Raw genomic sequence first — 24,135 nt, forward strand, 5'->3', positions numbered from 1 at the left:
GCTTGGATTGGGAATAATGATGAGACTTGGAGGGGTCTGTCTGAAGTTCTCGGGAAAGGTGGAAGTTGATAGTATCTGGATACTGGTGTAAGAAAGGTGGCTTAGGCCTAAGGCTGAAAGAAGGATGAAGATGGAGAGATTGAGGGTTAGTCTAGGGGAAGTAGTGGGGATAGGTAGTCTTGACTTAGTGTGAGAAGTGGGGTTCTGAGGACAAGGATTTGGATAATTATAGACAGTGGCAAGTTACACATGAAGGAGGGCCCATAAGGGAAGTAGGAGTGGTCTTTTTAGCAGAGCCTGTTGTAACAGGAGAAGAGGAGATGGTTTTGAACTGAAAACAGGAGACTTAGACTGGATAGAGAAGAAACTTATCCCTATGTAGGGTGGGGAGACCTTGTGTGGGTTGCCCAGAGAGGCAGTAGAAACCCCAGCCCTGGAAGCATTCCAGGTCAGGTTGGATGGGACTGTGATCAACCTGCTCTATTTGAAGATGTCCCTGTTGACTGCAGCAGGATTGAACTAGATGACCTTTACAGGTCCCTTTCAACCAAAACCAGTCTAAGGGTCTGGTTTTGGGGAGGTCTGGAGGTCTGGTACTCTTGCTTGATGTCTGAGTCTGGCCTCTGATAGCCAGTTCACAGAGCACACTGGGAACAGTGCTGGGCAACAGCTTTCAATCAGGTTCTCTGTGGAAAGACTTGGGTTTTTCTGTGTGCCACTACAGCTGTCCTCTGAGATGATTACAAGTATTCTGATTACTGCTCTAGAGCAGGAAGAGTGTCTGGAATGTTTTAAGTCAGATCATAAAGGGGTATCTAGTTGGAAATTCCACACTCAAGGGTGCAGAGCTGCTTGAATATATGAATATTTTAAACAGCAGATCTGGGGATCTTTTCAGCATCACTAAAATGTTTTGTAAGCTAGAGCAGGTTAAAATACAGCACATTTTAAAAGGAAAAAGAAAAGGAGAATTTTTCTTCAGTTCTGTTTTTCATATCTGATGGTATTTTTGGAATCTGAAAGGCTCCATAATTATCAGATTAATTAATTATCCTACATTATGTCAGTGAAAAGAATAGTTGCTCCAGCAGGACAAGTTTATAACACTGAATTAAGTTGTTAATACAGCATCTGTACTGAAAGATTGCTTGTACATATTGTTTAGTTTTCAGGGCTTTGGGGATAATTTGACGTTTGAAATGTTCATGTTTAGCAGTAAAATATTTCTGCTGTTCTTGTTAGCTCAATGGCAAGAGCGCTTTGGGATGAATAATACTTTATCATGGGATTCTTAAGACTTTATCCTAGTATAGAATTAGGAGCTACCAATTTTAATACCCTCAAGAGTAACAGTGTAACCAATTTTAATACACTCTGAATTCATCAAGCGTAACAATGTAACCAAATAAAGCTGGCAGCAGTTAAGGGAGAGGCTTCTGTCTTGAGACCTTATCTGGGGTTCCTGTGTTCAGCTCTGGAGTCCCTAACACAAGAATGAGATAATCCTGCTGGAGCAAGTCTAGAGGAGGCAGTAAAAATAAGGGACATGTAATATCTCTGCTTATTAAGTCAGGCTGAGAGAATTGGGGTTCTTCAGCTTGGAGAAAGGCTCCAGAGAGACCTTATAGCAGCTTTTCAGTACCTGAGTCTTACAAGAAAGCTGGAGAGGGACTTTTTAGAAGGACGTGTAGTGACAAGACAAGGCATAATGACTTTAAGCTGGAAAAGGGTAGATTCAGATTAGATGCAAGAAGGAAACCCTTCTGTGAGGGTAGTGAAGCTCTGGCACAGGTTGTCTAAAGAGGTGGTAGATGCCCTGTCCTTGAAAGTGTTCAAAGTCGGGTTGGATAAGGCTTTGAACAGCCTGACCTGGTAGGACATGCCCTTCCTTGCCCATGCCAGGGAGGCTGGAACTAAATGATCTTTAAGGATTCTTCCAACCCAAATTATTTCATTATTCAAAGATCCTTACACCAGCCCCCACTGAAGCATGTGTACCAGTATCTGCACAGGCACCTCGAATAAGCTGTGTAGCCATGTATAGGGCTGCATAAGTATATATAGGTGCTATAGTCATATATAGGCTCTGCTTGCCCCTTGATAGAGGAAGTTGAGATCTTTCAAGATTGAAAAAATGGCCACTGAACATTTCTTAGAAGGAAAAATCCTTGACAGGTACATCACCAGCATGGATGCTGACAGCATGTCACTGTGGGGAGCTCAGATAGAATCTGATGTTGAAATCCAATGCTAACCTAGAATCAGGCTTCAGGAGCTGTGGCTGCTGAGATCTGTCAGCTTGCTTCTAAAGCCTTTTTTGCATTCTGACATTTCATACAGGTTGATAATAAAGCTAATAACTGTTTCTCAAGTGCCAGGGTTGAATAAGAAGCAAAAGATTCTGTTTTATTGCTCTAATGTATGGATATCTACCCGAGAGCCATGGTTATTTGTGGGTTTTATTAATCTTGCACCTTCATCCACTGATTTTTCCTGACCATTCAGACCTATAAAATTGAAATATTAATCCATGAAACCAAAGCTGTTACGCTTCATAGACTATGAATAATTTTAACATAAGTGATTTGTTAGAGTCAATTTTTCTTCCAGGCGAAGGTATTTGAGTGGTCATGGGTTTGGTATTTCCAGAGGAAGGAATGATGTTACTTGGCAATGCATCTTATGGATTTGGTCAACAGCCAGATGAATATGAGCCAGCAGTGTGCCCAAGTGGCCAGGAATGCTGACAGCATCATGGCCTATATCAGCAGTAGTGCGGCCATCAGGACTAGGGAAGTGATTGTCACCCTGCATTCAGCACTGGTGAAGCTACATCTCAAATACTGGGTTGACTTTTGGGCCCTTTGCTACAGAAAGGACACTGAGGTGCTGGAGAGGTGTAGGGTAGCTGAGGGAACTGAGGGTGTTTATTCTGAAGAAAAGGAGGCTGAAGGGAGACCTTGCTCTCTACAACTCCCTGAAAGGTGGTTGAAGCAAGGTGGGGATTGATCTCTGCTTTCAGGTGACAAGCAACAGGATGAGAGGAAATGGCCTCAAGTTGTGCCAGGGAAAGTTTAGGTTAGACATTAGGAAAAAATTCTTTCCCAAAAAGATTATCAAGCCCTAGAACAGACTGCCCAGGGAAGTGGTGGAGTCACCATCCCTTGAAGAGGTTGAAAAGACATGTAGATGTGATAATGAGGGACATGGTTTAGTGGTGACTTGGCTGTGCTGGGTTAACAGTTGGACTTAGTGATCTTAAAGGTCTCTTCCAACCATAGCAATTCTGTGATTCTCTTCAGCTTACTTTCACAGAGAACTAATTCATGACAATAACACTGCTCTCACTTTGTTGTCAGCAGTGTCATTCATGCTTTTTTCAGGAAGGACTATAAAATCCTATTTGGAGCAATTAAATGCTTTGTGTATGTTAAGATTTGTTTTCTTATCAGACATGCAAGGTAGTTTTGACTCGGTACAGAACACTAGTCTTTCATTTTAGACACCTGCCTTTCAGGATCATTTGGTTGAAGATGATCAAGTCAGGGAATACTTAAACAAATTGGACATCTGTAAGTCTATGGGCCCTGATGGGATGCACCCATAGGTGCTGAATGGGCTAGCAGATCAAGAATTAGGCTGGCAGAAACCTTGTGAAGTTCAACAAGAAGTGCAGAATCCTGCACCTGAGCAGAAAGAGTCAGTTGCCAGGCACCAGTATAGGCTGGGATCTGACCAGCTGGAGAGCAGCTTTGCAGAAAAGACCCTAAGGGTCATGGTGAACAAAAAGCTGAGTATAAGTGAGCAATGTGCCAGTGGTGTCCTGTGTTCCTTTGGAATGAGTGTTGCTAGCAGATTGAGAGAGATAATCCTTCTCCTCTACCCAGTACTGGTGAGGCCCCAGCTGAAGTGCTGGATCTGGTTGTAAGTTCCGCAGTGCAAGAGGGACATGGACGTACTGGAAAGAGTCCAGGAATGGCAACAAAGATGATGAAGGGACTGGAGCCTCTTATGAGTAAAGACACAGAGCTGGGACAGTTCAGCCTGAGGAAGAACATCTTCAGGGGGATCTTCCCATTGTGTACAAATATCTGATGACAGGGTGCAAAGAGGATGGAGCCACCACTCCAGTGCTGCCTGGTGACAGGGCCAGAGACTACAGACGCAACCTGAAACACAAGACATCTCTTCTGAACATCAGCAAGTGTTGTTCTAATGTGAGGGTAGCTGAGTACTGGCACAGGTTGTCCAGAGATTCTGTGGAGTCTCTGTCTTTGGAGATACTCAAAAGCCACCTGGACACAGTATGGTACGTAAAACACATAAACCCAACAAGTTTTGAAGTGAATTTTGAGGAGTTTGGGTTCTTTCTGCCAGTCTGTCATATTTTTATTGTGTACTCATACTGGTTTTAGATGTGGGTGAACATATAGCTTCACCAGTTTACAGCTTAAATAAACTTCAATTGCAAGTGTTTTGTGGCAGTCAGTGTAGGTATTAGCTTTTATAATGGCTCCACTTGAACATCTTCAATTGAAGAGGACACTAAGTTTAACACTTAAGCTGTTTCATATAAAAAGCTGTTGAAGTTGTTTAATAATTCAGGCTCATTTTTATACACCTACAATTTTTCTGCCTTCTAATGATCCAAGATTCTGTGTATTTAATAAAATGACAATTTTTTACCCAATTTTAGGTAGAGGTGTTATTCGGTGACAGGCTCTGTGTGTACATTATGACAGCCTTAGTAATCTTAAATGGGTCCTTCTGTTAACAAACCTGTTCACTTCTCTGAAGTTCTGTGTTTGCTCTGTGCTGCTGTCAAGAGTCAGTGCAGGACTGGCCACTGGGCAAGTGTCAGAGGCTCTCTATGAACCCCTCTGCCTTTCCAAAGGAAAGAGAAAGGGAATAAGGGAGACTAATAGGCTGGGAAAGAAACTAGACCAGCTGGGATGGAAGTAAGAGCAGTGAAATGAAATAGATACAAAGAGATACAAACCAGTACCCAACCCTTGATTGCAATGATGTTGCTGTCATGACTGATGCTGTGGTCAAGTCCCACACTGGACTAGCAGCAGATGGGAACCAGATTCAGGAGCTAGATTCTGAAACTGGATTCCGGAGCATATGAATCACATTTAGAGGTTATTGACTCCAAACCCCTGCCAAAGCAGGATCACCAAGGGCAGACCACGCAGGAACATACCAAGATAAGTTTTGAAAGTTCTCCAGAGAAGGAAACTCCACGACCTCTCTGGGCAGGCTGTTCCAGTGCTCTGTCACCCTCACCATAAAAAAGTGTCTCCTTGTGTTGAGGTGGAACCTCGTGTGTTCTAGCTTGTACCTGTTGTGACTTGTCCTGTCATTGGGCACCACTGAAAAGAGACTGGCACCTTCATCTTGACACTCACTCTCAGATATTTATAGATATTAATAAGGTCCCTTCTCAGCCTTCTGTTCTCCAAGCCCCAGTTCTCTCAGTCTTTCTTCACAGGAGAGATGTTTCAGTCTCACAGTTATCCTTGTAGCTCTCTGTTGGACTTTTTCCAGTATACTCCTGTCTCGCTTGGTCTGGGGAGGCCAAAACCAGGCGTGGTCTCACTAATTTGGAGTAGATAGGGAGGAGAACCTGCTTAGACCTGCTGGACACACTTCTCTTTATGCACTTCAGGATGCCGTTGACCCTTCTGGCCACAAGGGCACATTGGTGTCCCATGCATAACTTGCTGTCCACCAGGACTCCAAGGTCTGTCTCCGTGGAGCTGCTTTCTGGCAGGATGACCCCTAGTCTGAACTGGTGCCTGGTATTACATGAATTGGAATGGAAAGCAGAATGGACTGAGTCCTCCTCAGACACTGGCCATTGAAGAAGTGGCTTGACCCTGGTGATCCCTCAGCTTCATTCTGAAGATGATGTCCATGGGATGGAATCCCTTTTTGGTCAGTTGAGGATCACCTGTCCTATCCACTCCTTCTCACAGGGCCACTTCTGACTTTCTGTACCCTAAGGTAAGGCATAAGATGTTGCAGTGTCCTCAGCGTGCACAGGAGCAGGCCTATACCAGAGCCTTTCTGCAACTCAACCCTTAGTAGTAACTCTCCCCATCACCATTTTTACTCTTAGAGGCTGCCACTGTCTGTACAAGCATACCCTGAACTTCAGAAAGTGCCCTCACTGAACAGAGACTGAGCTTAGAAGTCAAATCCCTGAACAGAGTTGGTTCCCTCCTAGCTCAAACCAGGACATATATCAGCAATTAGAGATACTGTCAGTGATCTCTCACCTTTCCCACAGGTACCGCATGCTGAGAAGGTTTCTCAAAGCTCTTCCTTTCCAGTGTAGAAAAGCATATTTATGTCATTTTTCTTCTTTTGGATCTGAGAAAGTGAAGGAGCCCTGAATATGGGAAGAAAATGATGCCACTGATCAAAAAGATCTCTGTATGCATCCTACTCGTCCAACAGTACATAGTAATTTTCTTTTACTGCAGTGTAACTGTCTGAATTCATCACCTGGCAGATTGAGGGATGTGCTCCTCATCCTCTACTCTGCCTTGGTGAGGCCACATCTGGAGTACTGTGTCTAGTTCTGGGCTCCTCAGTTCAAGACAGAACAGGGGACTACTGGAGAGAGTCCAGCAGAGGCAATAAAGATGCTGAGCAAACTGGAACATCTTTGTGAGGAGGAAAGATTGAGTGACTTAGGACTGGCCTGGAGAAGAGCAGCCTGAGAGGGGATCTTCTCGATGCTCATTAATATTTAAAGGGTGTAGGTCAAGAGGATGGGGCCTACTCTTGTCAGTATTGCCCAATGAAAGAACAAAAGGCAACAGGCACAAACTGGAGCACAGGAAGTTCCACCTGAATCATGGGGAAAAATTCTTTCCTGTGAAGGTGTCAGATCCCTGGAGCAGGTTGGCTGGAGAAGTTGTGGATTCTTCTCTGGAGAGATTCCAAACCTGCTTGGACATTGCAATCCTGGGAAATCTGCTGTGGGTTATCCTGCTTTAGCAGAGACATTGAACTAAGTGATCTGCAGATGTCCCTACCAGTCTGTGATTCTGCGGTCTTTGTTCCTTTCCTTGTTTAGATGTGGTCTCTGTTATGGCTTAAAACATTCCTCCTCCTGATTCTCCCTCTCCTTCCACTTCTCTTGTTTTCCTCAGGGAACCATCACGATTTAGGCTTTTGCACTCAGTGCCAGCTTGCTCTTCATTTCCACACTCCCTCCAGGGCAGTGATATTTATGTTTGTACGAAGGAGAACTCCAGAATCCTCTCCTGCTGCTACATGATTTCTGTTTGAAAGCTCTGTTGTGCTAATTTAGATTGTGCAGCTCTCTGAATAGTAATAGATTTTTTTTTCCTGGTTTACTATCCTTGTGTCTGCTCCTGCCAGTCTGTGTTCAGATCTGTGCTGTCTGTCGGGATGCTACTGAAATACCAAAATAGCTGCATTCTGCAGAAACAGTGAAATTCAGTTGCCTTTTCCTTTTGTGTGCCAGTTTGTTACCAGCTCTGTATGAAATCTGATGGTTGTGAGTCTTGAGAGGCTTTATACAGTGTTTTTGCCTTTCCTTTAAAGCCTTTAGACAACAGGGGAAAGGTGGAGCTTTTAGAAAGTTTCTCTGCACCTTGATAAAGATACCGAATCCTGTCTAATTATTAGGCACTTTGAGAAGGCAGACATGAGGGGACCTTAAATGCCATGGAAGAAACACAGCATCTTCTTTAGTAAGAAAACCAGTTTATCATCAGTTTGTATGTTCACTGCTTCTTTGCCTTGAAATAAGTGGTTTTAGATGGTACAGCTCCTTTCCTTCATCACTCTGCCTTTCAAAATGAGCCTCTGAACTGAGCTTTCCTGTTCTGTTTTGTTTGGTTGTGGTTTGGTTTTGTTTTTTTTTGAGCAGAATTTCCTTAATAATAGTAGTTAAGAAGATTAGACAACTTCAGGAGCTCTGACTTTGTTGAAGTTGCCATAATAATAAAGTCACATTCAAGGTTCTGTGTGTTGTTGTGCATTGCAGAGGTGATGCCTGAGTGGTTGTTAGTAAAACTCCCAGAATAATTTCCTCAAAAATGTTTGTGTAACTCAAAAAAGAATAGGTGTTTGGTCTCTTCCAAGCTTATTGCTAGTCTTGAACTTGGAGGAGTATTTAGCTGCATGATTTTAGTTCAGCTCGTGGTGTGAGTGATGAGAGTTATTTTTGGGTCACGATCTATTAGTAAATGCTACTGGATTCTGCAAGACCCACCAGGAGACAAGTGGCAGGAAACTTTGAAGTAGTTGTGGAGATCTCCCTGCTGGTGGCTGTGTCACATTTGCTTGCATTGAGAGGGTAACTGTTTTGTTCACCATAGAAAGACAGATTAGAAAAGAAGCTTCAGATAAGCAACACCAGTTCCTGTTTTCCTAGAAGATGCTTACTGACTTCATAGCTCAAGTGTGTCTTCACCCACTCTTGGTACTTCCAGTATTTCACATTTTAGTCCCTTCTTAAGTTTTATCTTTTTGTTCTCTGTCAAGAATCTGGTTTATGTCCTCTCAAAATGAAAGATTAGAAAAAACAAAGGCATGGATGAAATAGTGGACACTCAAGTGTAGTCATGTCTGATAGTAGCCACTTCCATTTATAGAACCAGAGAATGGTGGAGGTTAGAAAAGAAACCTTTTCTCATTTGCAATTAGTTTGTTTGTCATATCTTACCACTTGTTCACATCACCAATGTTTAAAATCCAATTTTATGTGAAACTTACTTCATTTGTGGTTTTTAAAATTAGTAGCAGTAGTAGAAAAGTGGTTGTCATGTTTTCAATACTGATGACAATTATTTCATAGTAATTTAATGTGTGGTTTTTAAAGTACAATAAAGAAGGATGTGGGCATTAAATTCTATTGAACAAAAATTCATGTTCATATGAAATTCCATTTTCTAAGTTACATCCTTTCAGTGGCTGTTCAGTCTTGCTTTCAGATGACAAAAGAGTAAGGAAGCTTAAGACAGCAGAGAACACTATGAACTTCATTTGTTCTTTGTGCTGTTACTGTATGAAGTCCCACAGAGGTGATCTCTGCTGGGAGATGTGCTTCTCAGCTTGACGTTGAAATTGCACCTTGTGTCTGATCCATCCTTAAAGGCAATTCCTATCCTGATGGTTTAACATAAACAGTTTAGAGAAGGCACTGCACTGAATACATAAACATGACAACTACATCTTCTTTCCCGTGGAACAGTTACAGTAGGTGCATCAACAGAGTATCACCTCTCTTGCCTGCTAGGAGTTGTGACGAGTTGGAGCTGGCCTGGCTGCTCAGTGCCAGAGGCTCTCCATGAAGCCCTCTGCCTTTCCTCTGGGGAAAAGAAAGGAAATAAGGGAGAGAGGCTGATGGGCTGGGAAAGAAACTAAACCAGCTGACACGGAAATAGGAAAAGGAAAATGAAATAGATACGAACCAACACTCAACCCCTGATGGCAATGATATCACTGTCATGATTGATGGTGTGGGCAGGCACTGGGCAAGTCCCACACTGGACTAGCAGCAGATGGGAACCAAATTCAAAGGCTGGTATCTGATACTAAATTCAGGAGTACATTGATAGAGATTGAAGACGGAATGGACTGAGTCCTCCTCAGACACTGGCCCTTGAAGAAGAGGCTTGACCCTGGTGATCCCTCAGCTTCATCCTGAGGATGATGTCCATGGAAGTCCTTATTGGTCAGTTGAGGGTCACCTGTCCTGTCCAATCCTTCTCAGAGATGCCACTTCTGACTTGCTGCACCCCAAGGTGGGGCACGAGATGTGGTAGTGCCCTTTGTGTGCTGAGGAGCAAGTCTAAGCCAGAGCCTTTTTGCAGCCCAGCCCTTGCCAGTAACTCTTCCTGTCAGTGCTGTCACTACTAGAAGCAGCCACAGACATGTCCTGAGTTTCAGAAAGTGCCCTCACTGAGCATAGACTGAGCTGGGAAGTCAAATCCCTGAACAGAATTGGTTCTGTTCTACCTCAAATGTGACTTTGAAAGATAGAGTTGATGCCTGTCTCTGTGGAGTCTCTAGTTGCTCAGGAACCCAGCATAAGTTGAAATCTCAAGAGTAGTTACTGTGCATTATGTCCTTAGAAGCATTTAAAGTGTTTAAGGAGTTATTAATTATAGAGTGGGTTGGGTTGGAAGGGACCTTAAAGATCATCTAGTTCCAAACCCTCTCCTGTGGGCAAGGACACCTTCTACTATACCAGGTTGCTCTAGGCCCCATCCAACCTGGCTTTAAACACTTCCAGCTTGAAGCCTCCACAACTTCTCTGGGCAGCCTGTCCCAGTGCTTCACCATCTTCGTGGGGGGAGAATTTCTTCCAAATGTCTAATCTAATTGTTAAGATTAATTGAAATGATCTTCTAGGTATTGAAGATGTCAAGAATGATCTGTTGTAATTAGCATATGTACCTGTGAGCTTTTTGCACCAGCAGCTTGAGCCTGTCATACTATTGAAGGGTTGTTTGTTACTGTAATGTGCATCATCATGGCTAAAGTGATGGAGTGCGTAACAATATCTGTGCTTCAGAGATGTATGACTTAACCTGCCTTTAGGAATTTATTGCCACCAAGTTTTATTTTAAGGGTAACTTTTACTGTGTAAAGAGTTTTCTAGAGATACATCCATACTTAAACCAACTCCTTTTTGTTTTTAATCCAGGTCCCTTTACAGATGTAGTAACTACAAATCTCAAACTACGAAATCCATCAGATAGGAAAGTATGCTTCAAAGTGAAGACCACAGCACCTCGTCGGTACTGTGTGAGGCCAAACAGTGGAATTATTGACCCAGGATCATCTGTAATTGTTTCAGGTAAAACAAAAGCCATCCAATTTCAGGTGTCATGCTTTCATGAAGTTCTCTAATGCTTGTTAGTAGAGACTGTTTGAAGCCTTAGAATCCTGCTTGTTCTTAGAGGCTGACAGCTTTCATAAAAGAGTTTTTCTAAGGAATGATACTCTTCACCTTCATTATTGCAGTGTCACCTTGATGTAGAGTTACAGTGGTACATGGAAAATCCTCCATACAGCCACACTTGCTATTTGCCACATTTAGCTGCATCTCTTCTGAAAAGAGAAAGAGCAAGTTGGCAATAGACAGTGTTATTAACAGGATCTTTGCTTCATACTGCTACATTCGTGCTTATATAATAGAATCATAGAATCATTTGGCTGGAAAAGACCTTTAAGATCAAGTTCAACTATTAACTCCTCTACCAAGTCTGCTGCTAAAGCACGTCCCTCAGCACCACACCTCTATATCTTTCAAACACCTCCAGCGATGGGGATTCAACCACCTCCTTGGAGAGCCCATTATGGTCTCTGAGAACCCTTTCAGTGAAGAAGTTTCTTCTTATAGCCAACCTAAACCTCCTGTGGTGCAACTTGAGGCCATTTCCTCTTGTCCTATCCCCTGCTCTTTGAGAGAAGATACTGTCCCCCACCTTGCTCCAACCTCCTTTTCAGGTAGTTGTAGATAGTGAGAAAGTCTTCCCTGAGCCTCCTTTTCTGCAGGCTAAACACTCTCAGCTGCTTATCACAAGACTTGTGCCTCTGGATACTGGAGCTGTAAAGAACATTTCACATTTTCCAGTGAAAGGAGACAGCATCCTGCTGCTGCACTGTTCAATTTGCATAACAGAGAATCTTTAATACCCCTTTTTCTGTACCACTGGATTTTCAAGCTGTCATTTGGCCATAGTGACCCCAAGATGCTTTCATGTGTGGCTGTTTAGTTACAATGACTTCACAGTACATTTCAGAATTAGGTTTTCTTCCCCAAAGCACTGGCTTTATCTTCTTGTTTTTAAGTATATCATTTCTTCTGGGTCACTTGGTAAGCCAAGTGCACAGATAATTTTTCTAGTGACCCACTTTATTATCTCCTTAATCTCTCCACTGAATGTTTTGAGTGCTGACTCATATTTCATGTAATTAAAAATAGATTTCTCTCACATTGTTGTTCAGAGAGAAATCACTGCAGGATACCATGGACTGAGACTGTATTCAGAACTAACTACTGAGGCAGCGTTGGCTGTTTTCAGCCTGTGTAGTGCTTTGTGCTGATTCAGCTTCAAGCTAGTTTTAAAATTCATTGTTGGAGATGTGATTTAACAATCCTTTTAAGGAAGTGCAAGGGCATTTTGTTTATCATTCGATTTTGAATCACCAGGTAACATTCTATTTCAAAAAATGCTAATGTGTTCAGACCTGCTTTCTTTACCTTGATACCCTAACTTAATTATTTATTGTCATATCATATATTGCTTGCTGTTAACTTACTAATGAGTATTGCTTGGGCTTGATTTTTTACTTTTAGAATAAATCATGCTGCTCATCTTCCTTCAGAGCTTGCTCCTGTTACTCTTCTTTCTCTTGGCTTTCAGACCCCCTTAAGGTTTATTTCATGGAGATAAAGCCCTACTGTGTAGAAAACTTAAGCTTATTACCAAGAGGCTTGCTTTGATAATTATTTGTTGCAATTCTCCTTGAAGTGATCTCTGGACTACTCAGACTCCATGAATATTTTGCAAACTGAGTCTTCAAATATTCATGAGATTTTTTCCATCATTATTTAAAAATGCGAAGAGCTTGAAGAGCTCTTGGAGTCTGTGGATTGTCTTTTTCTGCTGCTTTTCAATTCAATCAGATTTTCATCTGTTACTGAGTCCTCAAAGAACATCAAGTTATTAACTCCTAGGATCCTGTCAGTGTGTGAAGAAATTCTCTGGTGAAAGAAAGATGTCTTTCCCATCTTTCAGGTTATTCCATCTGTTCCCTTGGCTTTAGGGAACTGAAGTACCTTATGTTATTCAGTAGTCTGTTGATGGAACAATTTTTAGGACTAAATTACTTTCTTATCCTTACCTGTGAGAAGCATTTAGTTTGGTCAGTGACATTTCAGACCATATTGAGACCAATGTTTAAGGAAGCCTGACTTTTAAACCCTTCCAAATAGAACTGTTTGAAAATAGGATTGTAAAATGCTGCAATCCCTTTATGTGCTTCATTTGTGGAATACATCTGATCCAGATTATTCACTTACCCTTTGGTTATGCTGCCTGTCAGATTGAAGGGCAAAAAAGGATAACCATCCTGTAGGAAACATCTGCAACTTGTAGCTAGCATTTAAGGGCTAAAGTTAGGCAGGTAAATTTAGAAGTAACTTTTTTTTTCAATAGGTTCTAGTGAATTTGGAAAGGCCAAATTAGTGATTTTGATACTGTACTTAGTATTATATAAACTATTTAGTCATGACATCAAGAGTTCACTCTCTGTGTGAATGGAAGCAGGTTGAACTACAGAATCATAGAATCATTGTGGTTGGAAGAGACCTTTGGATCATTAAGTCCAACCATACTCTAACTCTGCCAAGCCTGTTGCTATACTACGTCCCTCAGCACCAGGTCTCTGCCTCTTTTAAACACCTCCAGAGATGGGGATTCAGCCATCTCCCTGGGGAGCCTGGCCCAGTGTTTGAGAACTCCTTGACTGAAGAGATTCCATTTACTGTTCAACCTAAACCTCCCCTGGTGCAACTCGAGGCTGTTGCCTCTTCTTTTACCATTTGTTACATGGGAGAAGAGAGCAACACCCACTTTACTCCAGCCTCCATTTGTAGAGAGCAAGAAGGTCTCCTTCAAGCCTCCATTTCTCCAGGCTAAGCAACCCCAGTTCCCACAGCTGCTCCTCAACAGATTTTGCTTCACTGCCCTTGTCTGGATCCACTCCAGCACCTCAATGTCTGTCTTGTAGTGAGGGACCCCAAACTGAACTCACTAGCCAAGATGTGATCTCATCAGTGCTGAGTACAAGGGAGCAGCCACTTCCCTGGTCCAGTGAAGGTTCAGAACTGTGGAAATAGAATTGAATTATTGAAAACAGTAGCAGTGTCAAAGTCCATAGCCTGAACTTGTTCAGAATACATGGAGAGGTTGTTCAGAGCATACAATAAGCTTTTCTAGCTAAATCAGTATTTCTGACATAGCTTCTTTCCTGTGAGGGTGCCAGAGCACTGGACCGGGCTGTCCAGAGACATTGAGTCTGCTTCTCCAGAGAGATTCCAAACCCACCAGGATAGGCAACCTGCTCATGGTGATTTAGGAGGAAGGCTGGACTGGGTGATCTCCAGAGGTCTTTCCTGAACCTCTACCAGTCAGAGTTTCTGTGTGTGCCTCTCTTTTTTTTGTTTTTTCTTTCCCCCTCCCCTATCATTATATGTGCTATGGTTTCTTACCTTCACATTCACTTAATCATGAAATGGTTTTATTCAAAAGAAAAGTCCTGTGGTGTTTGTGTGGAGGTTGTTTTGTCTGTCCTATAGCATCTGTTCATACTCCTATCTGAAATGTCTGTTACCTGCAGTAATTGCATGAAAAATTATGTCAGCTGCCTCAGACTCTGAAATGCTTCTCTTTCTTCACAGTACCTGTTGGCACAGTGTCTGTCTGCTTTGTTTTCAGCACTTCCTTTTGCCTTTTAACTCTCAAGAGTCTTCTCAGTGAGAAGCAAATCCAAAGTGGACAGTGTGCTTGTTACAGTGATCAGCTGAAAGTTTATGCTTATTTTTTTTTCTTTTGAACAGTAATGCTGCAGCCTTTTGACTATGACCCAAATGAGAAGAGTAAACACAAGTTTATGGTACAAACAACCTATGCACCACCAAATATTACAGATATGGAGGCAGTGGTAAGTTAAAATGGGATAAAATGACTTGTATATTCTATTTTCCTTGAAAATTCAGGCTTAAGTGTGACTGAATTGTGGGTTTTGCAGTTTATTTTTGGAGAAGAACTGGGTTTTCTGTGAACAAGTGTGACTTCTGTACATGATTCAAGAGTTTTAACATGAAATATGGGCTTGGTTGTCAGCACTCACCTAGTGAACTGGTTAAATAGAAATAGTGAACCTAATATAAGGTCAGCTCACTGTTAAAGTAAGGCCACATTTTGCCTTAGATGCAGCTAATCTGAAGGGGATAAACAGACTGTGTTTGAAGGAATCAAGAGTATATTTAGACAACAAGCCTGAAGCTGTATGAAATGAGTATATTTGGGTTTGAGAAGTGTTTAACTGAAATGTTGGATAGGATTGTAATTAAATAAAACATTTGGATGACTAAGATTTGTCACTCTACAAGATACCAAGTGGCTAAACACAGCACAAATCATAGATTTATTTTCAGATTTAGTAGAAAGGTAGATGCAGAAAGAAGATACTTAAGTTTGTGCTATTTAGTTCAGAAGCAAGGAGACTTGTTTCAGATTTTACAAACTGGCAGCAGTCAGAAGGAAGCCTTCCGTTGTCAGAACACACCCTTTAGGGTGCATGTGGCCTCCCATAAACATGTACACTAAGGTGGAGGGAAGCAATACACAGAGTTCTGTCTCTGGAGATTGGTTTAATGAATATCTGACTTTGTACAGGTATGTTCAGTGTTTACTTGGGGCAAAGGAGGAGAGGGGAAATAAAAGGTAAAGGTGAGGTTTAATAAATCATTGAAGTCCATTAGACTTGTGCAGGTTTAGGGTCCGTCCCCTTATCTTAAGGCAGAAAAAACACTGTGGCATCAGTCAGTGGAAAACTTGTAGATTTTGTTCAGCTTTTAAGACATGTAGCTGAAGTTAACAGTTTTCTTCCTTGCTGGTCTGGGTTCCTTAATATGCTCTGATAGCTCTTAGTTATGTGTGGTAAGTGAAGCGTAGTTATTTGGTGAGAATATAAAAATCCACTTTCAAACAACTGCTTCCTTAGTGTGCTGAAAAACAGATCTTGCAGAAAATGGATAATTGTAGTTCTAAGTTACTGCACAACTAAGAGCACTGAAGAGAAAGAGCAACAAAAGAGAGGAAGGATGTTATGAAAAGCTTGGATGTTCTAGTCAGCAAGGCCTGCAATTCTCAGGTAACTTCAGAGGATCTATTGTTGGATAAATTGCTGCAGACTTCAGATCGCTCTCTTGAGACTAAAGATTTAAGGCAACTACCTGAAATGTGTACTTTGAAAGTTAGTTGTCAGCCTAGTCTAGTAGAGAGAATATGACAGTTCTTAAATACATTGATATAATGTATATTACAGTTCTTACATACAGTGATAAACACTAGAATTTTAAATGTCTTGATAAACAGCTTTGGAAAAGGCTCAAATTGTGATTTAGGTAGTAAAAGGAGGAAGTGGTTAAAAAACTGAAGTACGAAGAACTAAAGAAATCTACTCTGGAACTAAATTCAGAGTCACTAAAAGGTGTCTTTCAGTCTTTGGTATAAAATTGGTGTCTCTAAGATGGGACATAAGGAGTACAATTAACCAAGGGCTAGAAATTGGTTCAAAAACTGACTCAGGATGGTGCTTGTTCCTCATTGTGTGCTACGTTGCTGCTTCCTGAACCCATCCTTGCATTCAGTTTTCTCGTTTCCATTTCTACTTTTATTTCTAGCTTTTGTTACTTTGTAGTAGTCAAAGTGAACTAAGAAAACATTGTTCAGAAGCAGGTCTGAAAATTGCAGCTAGGGTAAGGACACAGCGTTCAGCTGTGTAGAATCAGAACTGTCAAGGTTGGAAAGGACTCCAAGGATCATCTAGTTCCACCCCCCCCTACCATGGATAGGAACACTAGATCAGGTTGCCCAGAGCCACATCCAGCCTGGCCTTAAAAACTCTCAGGGGTGGGGCTTCCACCACCTCCCTGGGCAACCAGTGTCTCACCAGTGAAAAACTTCCTAATGTCTTATCTCATTTCCCCTCCTCTAGTTTGGATCCATTTTCCCTAGTCCTATCACTACCTGATGCCTAAAATGTCCCTCACCAGCTTTCTTGTAGGTGGTCTCCTCAGAGCCTTCTCTTCTCCAGACTGAACAACCTCAACTCTCTCAAGCCTGTTCTCACAGGAGAAGTGCTCCAGCCCTGTGATCATCCTTGTGTAGGAAACAAGTCCTAGGAGAAAGCTTATGAATTGTTTGATGTTTGCATGAGTTTGGTACCTTAATTAACTCTGTTAATTGTTGTCTTAGTGGAAAGAAGCAAAACCTGATGAATTAATGGACTCCAAATTGAGATGTGTGTTTGAAATGCCCAACGAAAACGATAAACTGGTGAGTAAGAGAAGAGTAAGAAACTATCACACAGTGACTGTTAGGCCCTCACAAAAATTTGTTCTGAGTTGTTTTTAAACCTATTTGATTTGTTGATTTAAATGGATTGTAGGAATTGATACTAAATCAGCAGGAGGAGTGTTCAGGGTATAGCTTCTTGAGGATGCAGAGGACAGCCCAAGTTGAAATGGACCTTGAAATATCATCAGGTCCAAATTTCCCTCAGGAATGGAGCAACCTGTCCAACTGGATCTTAAAAACCTCCAGCAATGGAGACTAATGCCAAAAAGAATCATTTAATTATTTTTATTATTAAATTGCTTTAGCATTTTATTGCTGCCAGATTAAACATAAGAGACTTGAATACAGTGAAAGAGCTTGCTCTTTAAAGTATTAAATGCTTTTTTAGGTTTAAAAAGTCTGTTTCTAATTCATCTGAGTTCAGAAAGAAAGCAGAAAAAGTAAAGGTTAGAAATTAATGCATGCTTTGGGAATCCTAAATGCACTTGAGGCGCTGACAGAGATATGATCAGACACCACCACCAAAATCCCTATTACCTCTTTTTATACCTTCAGACACAATCTATTCCAGTTGGGTAGGAGATGACAGTTTCATTGTATGTAGACTGAAGCTCTGTTTGTGTTGCTTTATGTTTAAGATAATGGTTAACTGTCAGTTATCTAGAAGTTTGCAGAATATGACAAGATTCTTCTGCATTAGTTTTTTTTTCTTGAGAGTGGAAATTTTCATTATTTAGCTGTGTGAGGTCTTGGTTGAAGGCTGTCAGCTGTCCAGTAGCTGTCTTTTACAGCCATTTTTTTTTTCATACATGTTTTGGAGTGTCAGGGTAAGATATTTTTCAGATGCAGTTTGAGTATAATTTGGTAGCTTCAGCCCCTCTGCTGCAGGTAGTGACATTTTTAACTAGATCAGCTTGCTTTTTAATGTGGAGCTAATAGTTGAATTGACAACAGTATCATGGAGTCATAGAATGGTCTGGGTTGGAAATGACCTCCAAAGGTCATCTAGTTCAACCCCCTCTGCAGTCAGCAGGGACATCCTCAACTAGATCAGGTTGCCCAGAGCCCTGTTGAGCCTCACTTTGAGTATTTTCAGGGATGGGATCTCAAACACTTCCCTGGGCAACTTGTTCCAGATTTCCACTATTCTTATAGTAAAGAACCCGTTCCTACCATCCAATCTAAATCTACTCTTCTCTAGTTTGAAGCCATTGCTCCTCATCCTATCACTGCAGGCCTTTGTAAACAGTCTCTCTGCAGCCTTCTTGTAGGCCCCCTTCAGGTACTGGAAGGCTGCTACTAAGTCTCCCCGGAGCCTTGTGTTTTCCAGGCTGAACAACCCCAGCTCCCTCAGCCTGTCTCTGTAGCAGAGGTGCTCCATCCCCCTGAAGATTTCATTCAGACTTCTGTAAACACAATCTTCATTGTGCTGTATCAGTAGCTGGATTGTTTCACTTTTAAGCTGTGGGTCGTTTTTTTTCACTAGGTAACTAAAATTCTCTCTGCTCTCCTTAATGTTTGTAGAATGACATAGATGCAAACAAACCCGCCCCAGTCTTGAGTACATCTAAGCAGGATGGCCCGATGCCAAAATCACATAGTGTTTCACTTAATGACACCGAAACAAGGAAGCTGATGGAGGAGTGCAAAAGACTTCAAGCAGAGATTATGAAGCTGACGGATGAAAACCGACACCTGAGAGTAAGCTCTGCTTCCTTCTTTGTATTGATGTGGCTTCAGCCTTCTTGACCCAAAGACCTGCTTTGTCGTTAGTTCACTAGGTGTTTGTTCCAGGGGGTAGCTACAACTACCTCTGATGACTACAGCTACTACTGATTGTCAGTATTGAGTTTGTAATAGGATTTTACTGACCTTACGTTGTGAACTTCTCAGTGATTGAGCCTTTGTGATGGTTGCAGATGAGATACTGAGTGATACTTCTTAAATGAAATGGTCCTATTTTTGGTGGTCTTAGTTGAAAATCAGAGATGTCAAATTAGCAGTTACTGTAAATTTAATCCAAAGATGTGAAATTAGTACCAGGTACTTCAAGTCTAAATCAGAGATGCCAGACTAGTACTAGCAGGTACTTCAAATCTTGAGTCAGAGGTGCCAGACTAGTAGCAGGTACTTCAAGTCTAAATCAGAGATGCCAGACTAGTAGTAGGTACTTCAAGTCTAAATCAGAGATGCCAGACTAGTACTAGCAGGTACTTCAAATCTTGAGTCAGAGGTGCCAGACTAGTAGCAGGTACTTCAAGTCTAAATCAGAGGTGCCAGACTAGTACTAGCAGGTACTTCAAGTCTTGAGTCAGAGGTGCCAGACTAGTAGCAGGTACTTCAAGTCTTGAGGCAGACATGCCAGACTAGTAGCAGGTACTTCAAGTCTTGAGGCAGACATGCCAGACTAGTAGCAGGTACTTCAAGTCTTGAGGCAGACATGCCAGACTAGTAGCAGGTACTTCAAGTCTTGGGGCAGAGATGCCAGACTAGTAGCAGGTACTTCAAGTCTTGAGGCAGACATGCCAGACTAGTAGCAGGTACTTCAAGTCTTGGGGCAGACATGCCAGACTAGTAGCAGGTACTTCAAGTCTTGGGGCAGACATGCCAGACTAGTAGCAGGTACTTCAAGTCTTGAGGCAGACATGCCAGACTAGTAGCAGGTACTTCAAGTCTTGGGGCAGACATGCCAGACTAGTAGCAGGTACTTCAAGTCTAAATCAGAGATGCCAGACTAGTAGCAGGTACGTCAGGTCTGGGTCCTATTTATGATGGTCTTTGTGGAAGTCTAAATTAGAGATACCAGGTTAGAAGCAGTTAAATCTAAATCAGAGATAGCATAGTGTTGTTACTATTAAGGAGTAAATAAGATCTAAAGATGTAGTATCATTCTGTGCCACAAATTGTTAGGGGCAGGAGGAGGTAAGCAAAACCTACTTGCTGGTATCTTGATGTAAAAGAGCCATTTAGGAACTTGTAACTAGGCAGTTTGTGGCTTTTTGTGATATTCTTGTCCATTTGCTTTTCACTGCTTGAAAATTTGGCCGTGGCAGCCTTTAAAGAACCATGAAAAAACCATATCTCCACACCTGTAATTGTGATGGCACTGGAATATTTGGAGTCACGCTGCACAAAGCAGAGGCTTTTCCTTAAAAGTAAGGAATCACAGTATCACAGTATCATTAGGGTTGGAAGAGACCTCACAGATCATCAAGTCCAACCCTTTACCACAGAGCTCAAGGCTAGACCATGGCACCAAGTGCCACGTCCAACCTTGCCTTGAAATGCCCCAGAGACGGCGACTCCACCACCTCCTCGGGCAGCCCATTCCAGTGTCCAATGACTCTCTCAGGGAAGAACTTTCTCCTCACCTCGAGCCTAAATTTCCCCTGGCGCAGCCTGAGGCTGTGTCCTCTTGTTCTGGCGCTGGCCACCTGAGAGAAGAGAGCAACCTCCTCCTGGCCACAACCACCCCTCAGGTAGTTGTAGACTGCTACTTAGTAAGTAAAAGCAGGAGTGTTTGTTGTGCCTGGGAAGAATTTCAGAGTATTTCTTAACCAGAGTACGGAGAGCAACCAGGTTACCTGTCCTTAGGTGGAATATTATGGCTCACCACGTTCATATTTTGGTGCGGTCTGATCTTATTTCTTTCGAACTTTATTTAAGTGTTCAGCAGGAAATTGGCTTTTGTGTTCAGTTTTTACAACTGTTGCGTAGATGTCTTGGTAAATCCTTTTTTTTTTTCTTTTCTTCCATCTGTTTTTTCCCCTCCCCAACCTCAGGATGAAGGCTTGAGGCTCAGAAAGGTAGCGCACTCGGATAAATCTGGATCCCCCACAGCTTTGGCCATCAGAGATAACGGCTCCAATTCTCTTCCTTCACTTCTTGTTGTAATTGCAGCCATTTTCATCGGATTCTTTCTAGGGAAGTTCATCTTGTAGAAAGAATGAGTGACAGAAGCATGCAAAATGCAGCTTCTTTATTTTTTTTCCTCTTTTTTTCCTCTCTTTTTTTTTTCTCTCCTTTTTTTTTTTTTTTAAATTTCTTCCTTTTATTTTCTCGTTTTGTTTTGTTTTCCTTTTGTTTTGTTTTTTCTTGGCCAGAAAAAGCTTTGTTTACCTACCACTTGATTGGTAGTATGGCCCAAGTGGCCATTGTTTGTTTGTTCTGGTTTGGTTTGTTTTTTTTTTGTGTACAGTATCATAACAGGCTTTGCCTTTAATGATCTCGCACGGTTAGAAACCACCAATCTGACAAGACAAACTGGTTGGCTCCTGGACAAAATTGTACATTAAGTCATCAATAGCAGGTGTCAGTTGCACAGTCAGTCCTTTATGAGAAGTTCATCAGCAAAAAAGAATTGTTCTTTTCTTTCTGTGGTTTTAATAAGAATTCAGAAATCTGTTCAGAGTCTTGTAAATGTTATTTTAATAATCCTTTCAAATTTTATCTGTTGCTGTTACCTCTGGAAAACAAACAAACAAACAAATGATTTATTAGATTGCTAATCCCACTCATTCAGGAATATGACAAAGAGGTGTTCTGGGGGGAAATGGTGCCTCTTACTGTGTAAATTTTCTCCTTACCTTACTTTGCTAATACCACAGCAGAATTTCTTTTCTTATTCCTTGTGAGGCATTGTTGAGAGTTCTTCATCCTTCCAGTCATGTCCCATCCTATTTAACATTACAAAAGAAATAAAATTGTTAACAGATTATTTTTTTTTCTGCTGGATAGCCTGTTTGTGTGTGTCATACTTTTAGGAGGGGTTCCTAACAAGTTCATTGTTCATGGTAATTTACTACTTGTAACAAGTGGCTATTTCGAAGTTGATTTGCTTAAGTCTCTGGCTTAGACTGTTGTAATTGAAGCTTGGGGGTTTAAAACAAAAAAGAAAGAAAAAAAAAATTGGTTTCCATTCCATTTGTTTAAAAATAAATGAATCTGTTTTCTGGCTGTTTTCAGCTACAGAGAGGATGGTTATCAACCTTGTTTGGGGACAGTAATTTGGATATCCAGCAGGTATGAATACCAAACACAAATGTTTTCAGTATATTAACACCATGCTTGGATTGTGTGGAAGTATAATAATGAACCTTCTGTTCCACCTTTGGATCTTCTGGGTGTCTTCCAGGAGTCATCATTGTTCTTTGGCTTCTAGGGGTTACCTAATTCACATACATGAGCTTAACTGGGTTTGTAATTCTGTTGTGGCAGGCACTGAAATTCAAATCGAACCATTCAGGCACCCACAGTGAATTTGGTGATGCAGAAGAGTTGATAATTGCTGAGTGAGCCTCAGCTGCTCACCTTTTGAAAAGGAAAATCCTTTTGGTGCAGCTCTTGGCAGATCTACCTGTGTTTAGCCATGTACAGCTAAGTTTTACAGAACACCTTGTTTGGGGGTCTGAAATGCTTCCCTGCACTTAATCTTACGTCTCGCCTCAGCTGAGTATGTCATAAAACCAAACAACATTGAAGCAAAACACTCCCTATGCTTCTGACTCCTCCAATCCAGGGGGTTTCTTGTCAACTGAAAAATTGTGGAAAGGAAGGGGGCATACTCCTGCAAGCAAAATTGTGTGTGCTGACTTGGGCAGCTTGACTGGATGTGGTGCAGCTAAGTGTGTTAGACCTCGATATACGCACACATTGTGTAGCTGACAGACGTGTTGTGGAGAAGATGTACGTGATCTTGGTTGCCTTTTGATTTCCAGTGCTCTTTTCTTTCCTTCTTTAAAGAGAACAAAACTCATAATTACATCACATTCTGTCATTGCTCTCGGTGATAACATCTTTTATACCATCTTGCCTGTGTGCAAGGAAGATGATGAAGAAAATGCAAATACTGCTTATCTTTGCACTTGAGCATGCAAGCACAGATGTTCTCAATTACTTGTTCCAGTGTCTGCATTCAAGCCTCCTTCCATCCCAGTGACTGGAAAAAAAAACAACAAAACAACATGTGAAGAGGTCTTGATTATTTTGGTTCCACTGGTTCAGAATGATGTAATAATCCTCCTGCTGTATATTTTTTTTTCCTTCCTTCCCCCCCCCCTCCCCGCCCCGTAACAGAACATTGCCACATCAAAAGCTTTCATAGCCTATTCCCGTGTGGAAAATACAAAGCAGTAGTGTGCAGGATGTAGTTTGCTTCAGACAGAGCACAGTTATTCCTGTGTTGAAGGGGGAGGGGTGAAAAAAGTGAAATCAATCCTCTGGAAGATGTGAAAGCCCTTTAGAACACAGCACATGGAGGTTTTCAAGGGTAGCTAGCACTTGGAGAACGAAAAAGAGTCATCTCTTAGTGCAGCTTACTCCAATTTTGCTGTCTGGTGGCAGAAATAAGACAAAACAAAGAACCCTAAAGTCAGATTAAAATAACTCTTCTCACAACTACCAAAAACAGCTGATGGTAAAACATGAACATGGTTTGAGTAGCATTTTCAACGTGAAAAGCGTGCTGCGGTCTCGTCACCAGTGTACTTACTAATGGCATAAGGAGACTGTCTTGATGTCCAGTAATCCCTTCCTAGCTGTATATAAAATGTAATGCTAAACAAAAACAAAATAATCAAAACTCTTTGCTCTCAGGAGTCACTTTGGATGAGATCAACTGTATTCAGTGAAATTCTGTACTATGGATTAAATTGTTTGTCTTTGTTCCTGAAACGGTTGGTTAGAACTTCTTGCTTTGTCTCTGCCTGCTTACTGGTGTACGCAAGCACGGGGAAGTGCACTCTCCCCTCTGCTCCCAGTGCTGTGAGGCCCATGAAGTTGTTGGTGAGGTTTAATGTGTAACCTCAGTTAAATACACTTCACAGGTTTTCTTTAAAGGGCAAGACAGAATGAGTGTAGAATGAAGTTTTAACAAATCTAGCACTTTAAAAAGGGGTAGTACGATGCTTCAGGGAGAAAAATGAGAAATAGGCCTAGTGAAATAGATGATGGAGCTTCTCTGAGCACCAAATTTAACCCACTTAAATTA

General features: G+C 41.7%; 1 protein-coding gene across 1 annotated transcript in view; it reads left to right on the top strand.

Annotated features, from left to right (window-relative positions):
- The window catches only part of VAPA (VAMP associated protein A), a 34,962-nt gene extending 11,143 nt beyond the window's left edge, over window positions 1-23,819 (top strand). The window contains exons 2-6 of the mRNA XM_064150223.1: window positions 10,697-10,849; window positions 14,621-14,724; window positions 17,046-17,126; window positions 18,672-18,848; window positions 20,930-23,819. Of these exons, the coding sequence (XP_064006293.1) occupies window positions 10,697-10,849; window positions 14,621-14,724; window positions 17,046-17,126; window positions 18,672-18,848; window positions 20,930-21,088 (674 nt within the window). The 3' untranslated portion in view covers window positions 21,089-23,819. The remainder of the gene's footprint in view (window positions 1-10,696; window positions 10,850-14,620; window positions 14,725-17,045; window positions 17,127-18,671; window positions 18,849-20,929) is intronic.
- Window positions 23,820-24,135: the final 316 nt, after the last annotated feature.

This window comes from Pogoniulus pusillus, chromosome 10, assembly GCF_015220805.1.
Source record: "Pogoniulus pusillus isolate bPogPus1 chromosome 10, bPogPus1.pri, whole genome shotgun sequence".
NCBI classification, from domain to species: Eukaryota; Metazoa; Chordata; class Aves; order Piciformes; family Lybiidae; genus Pogoniulus; species Pogoniulus pusillus.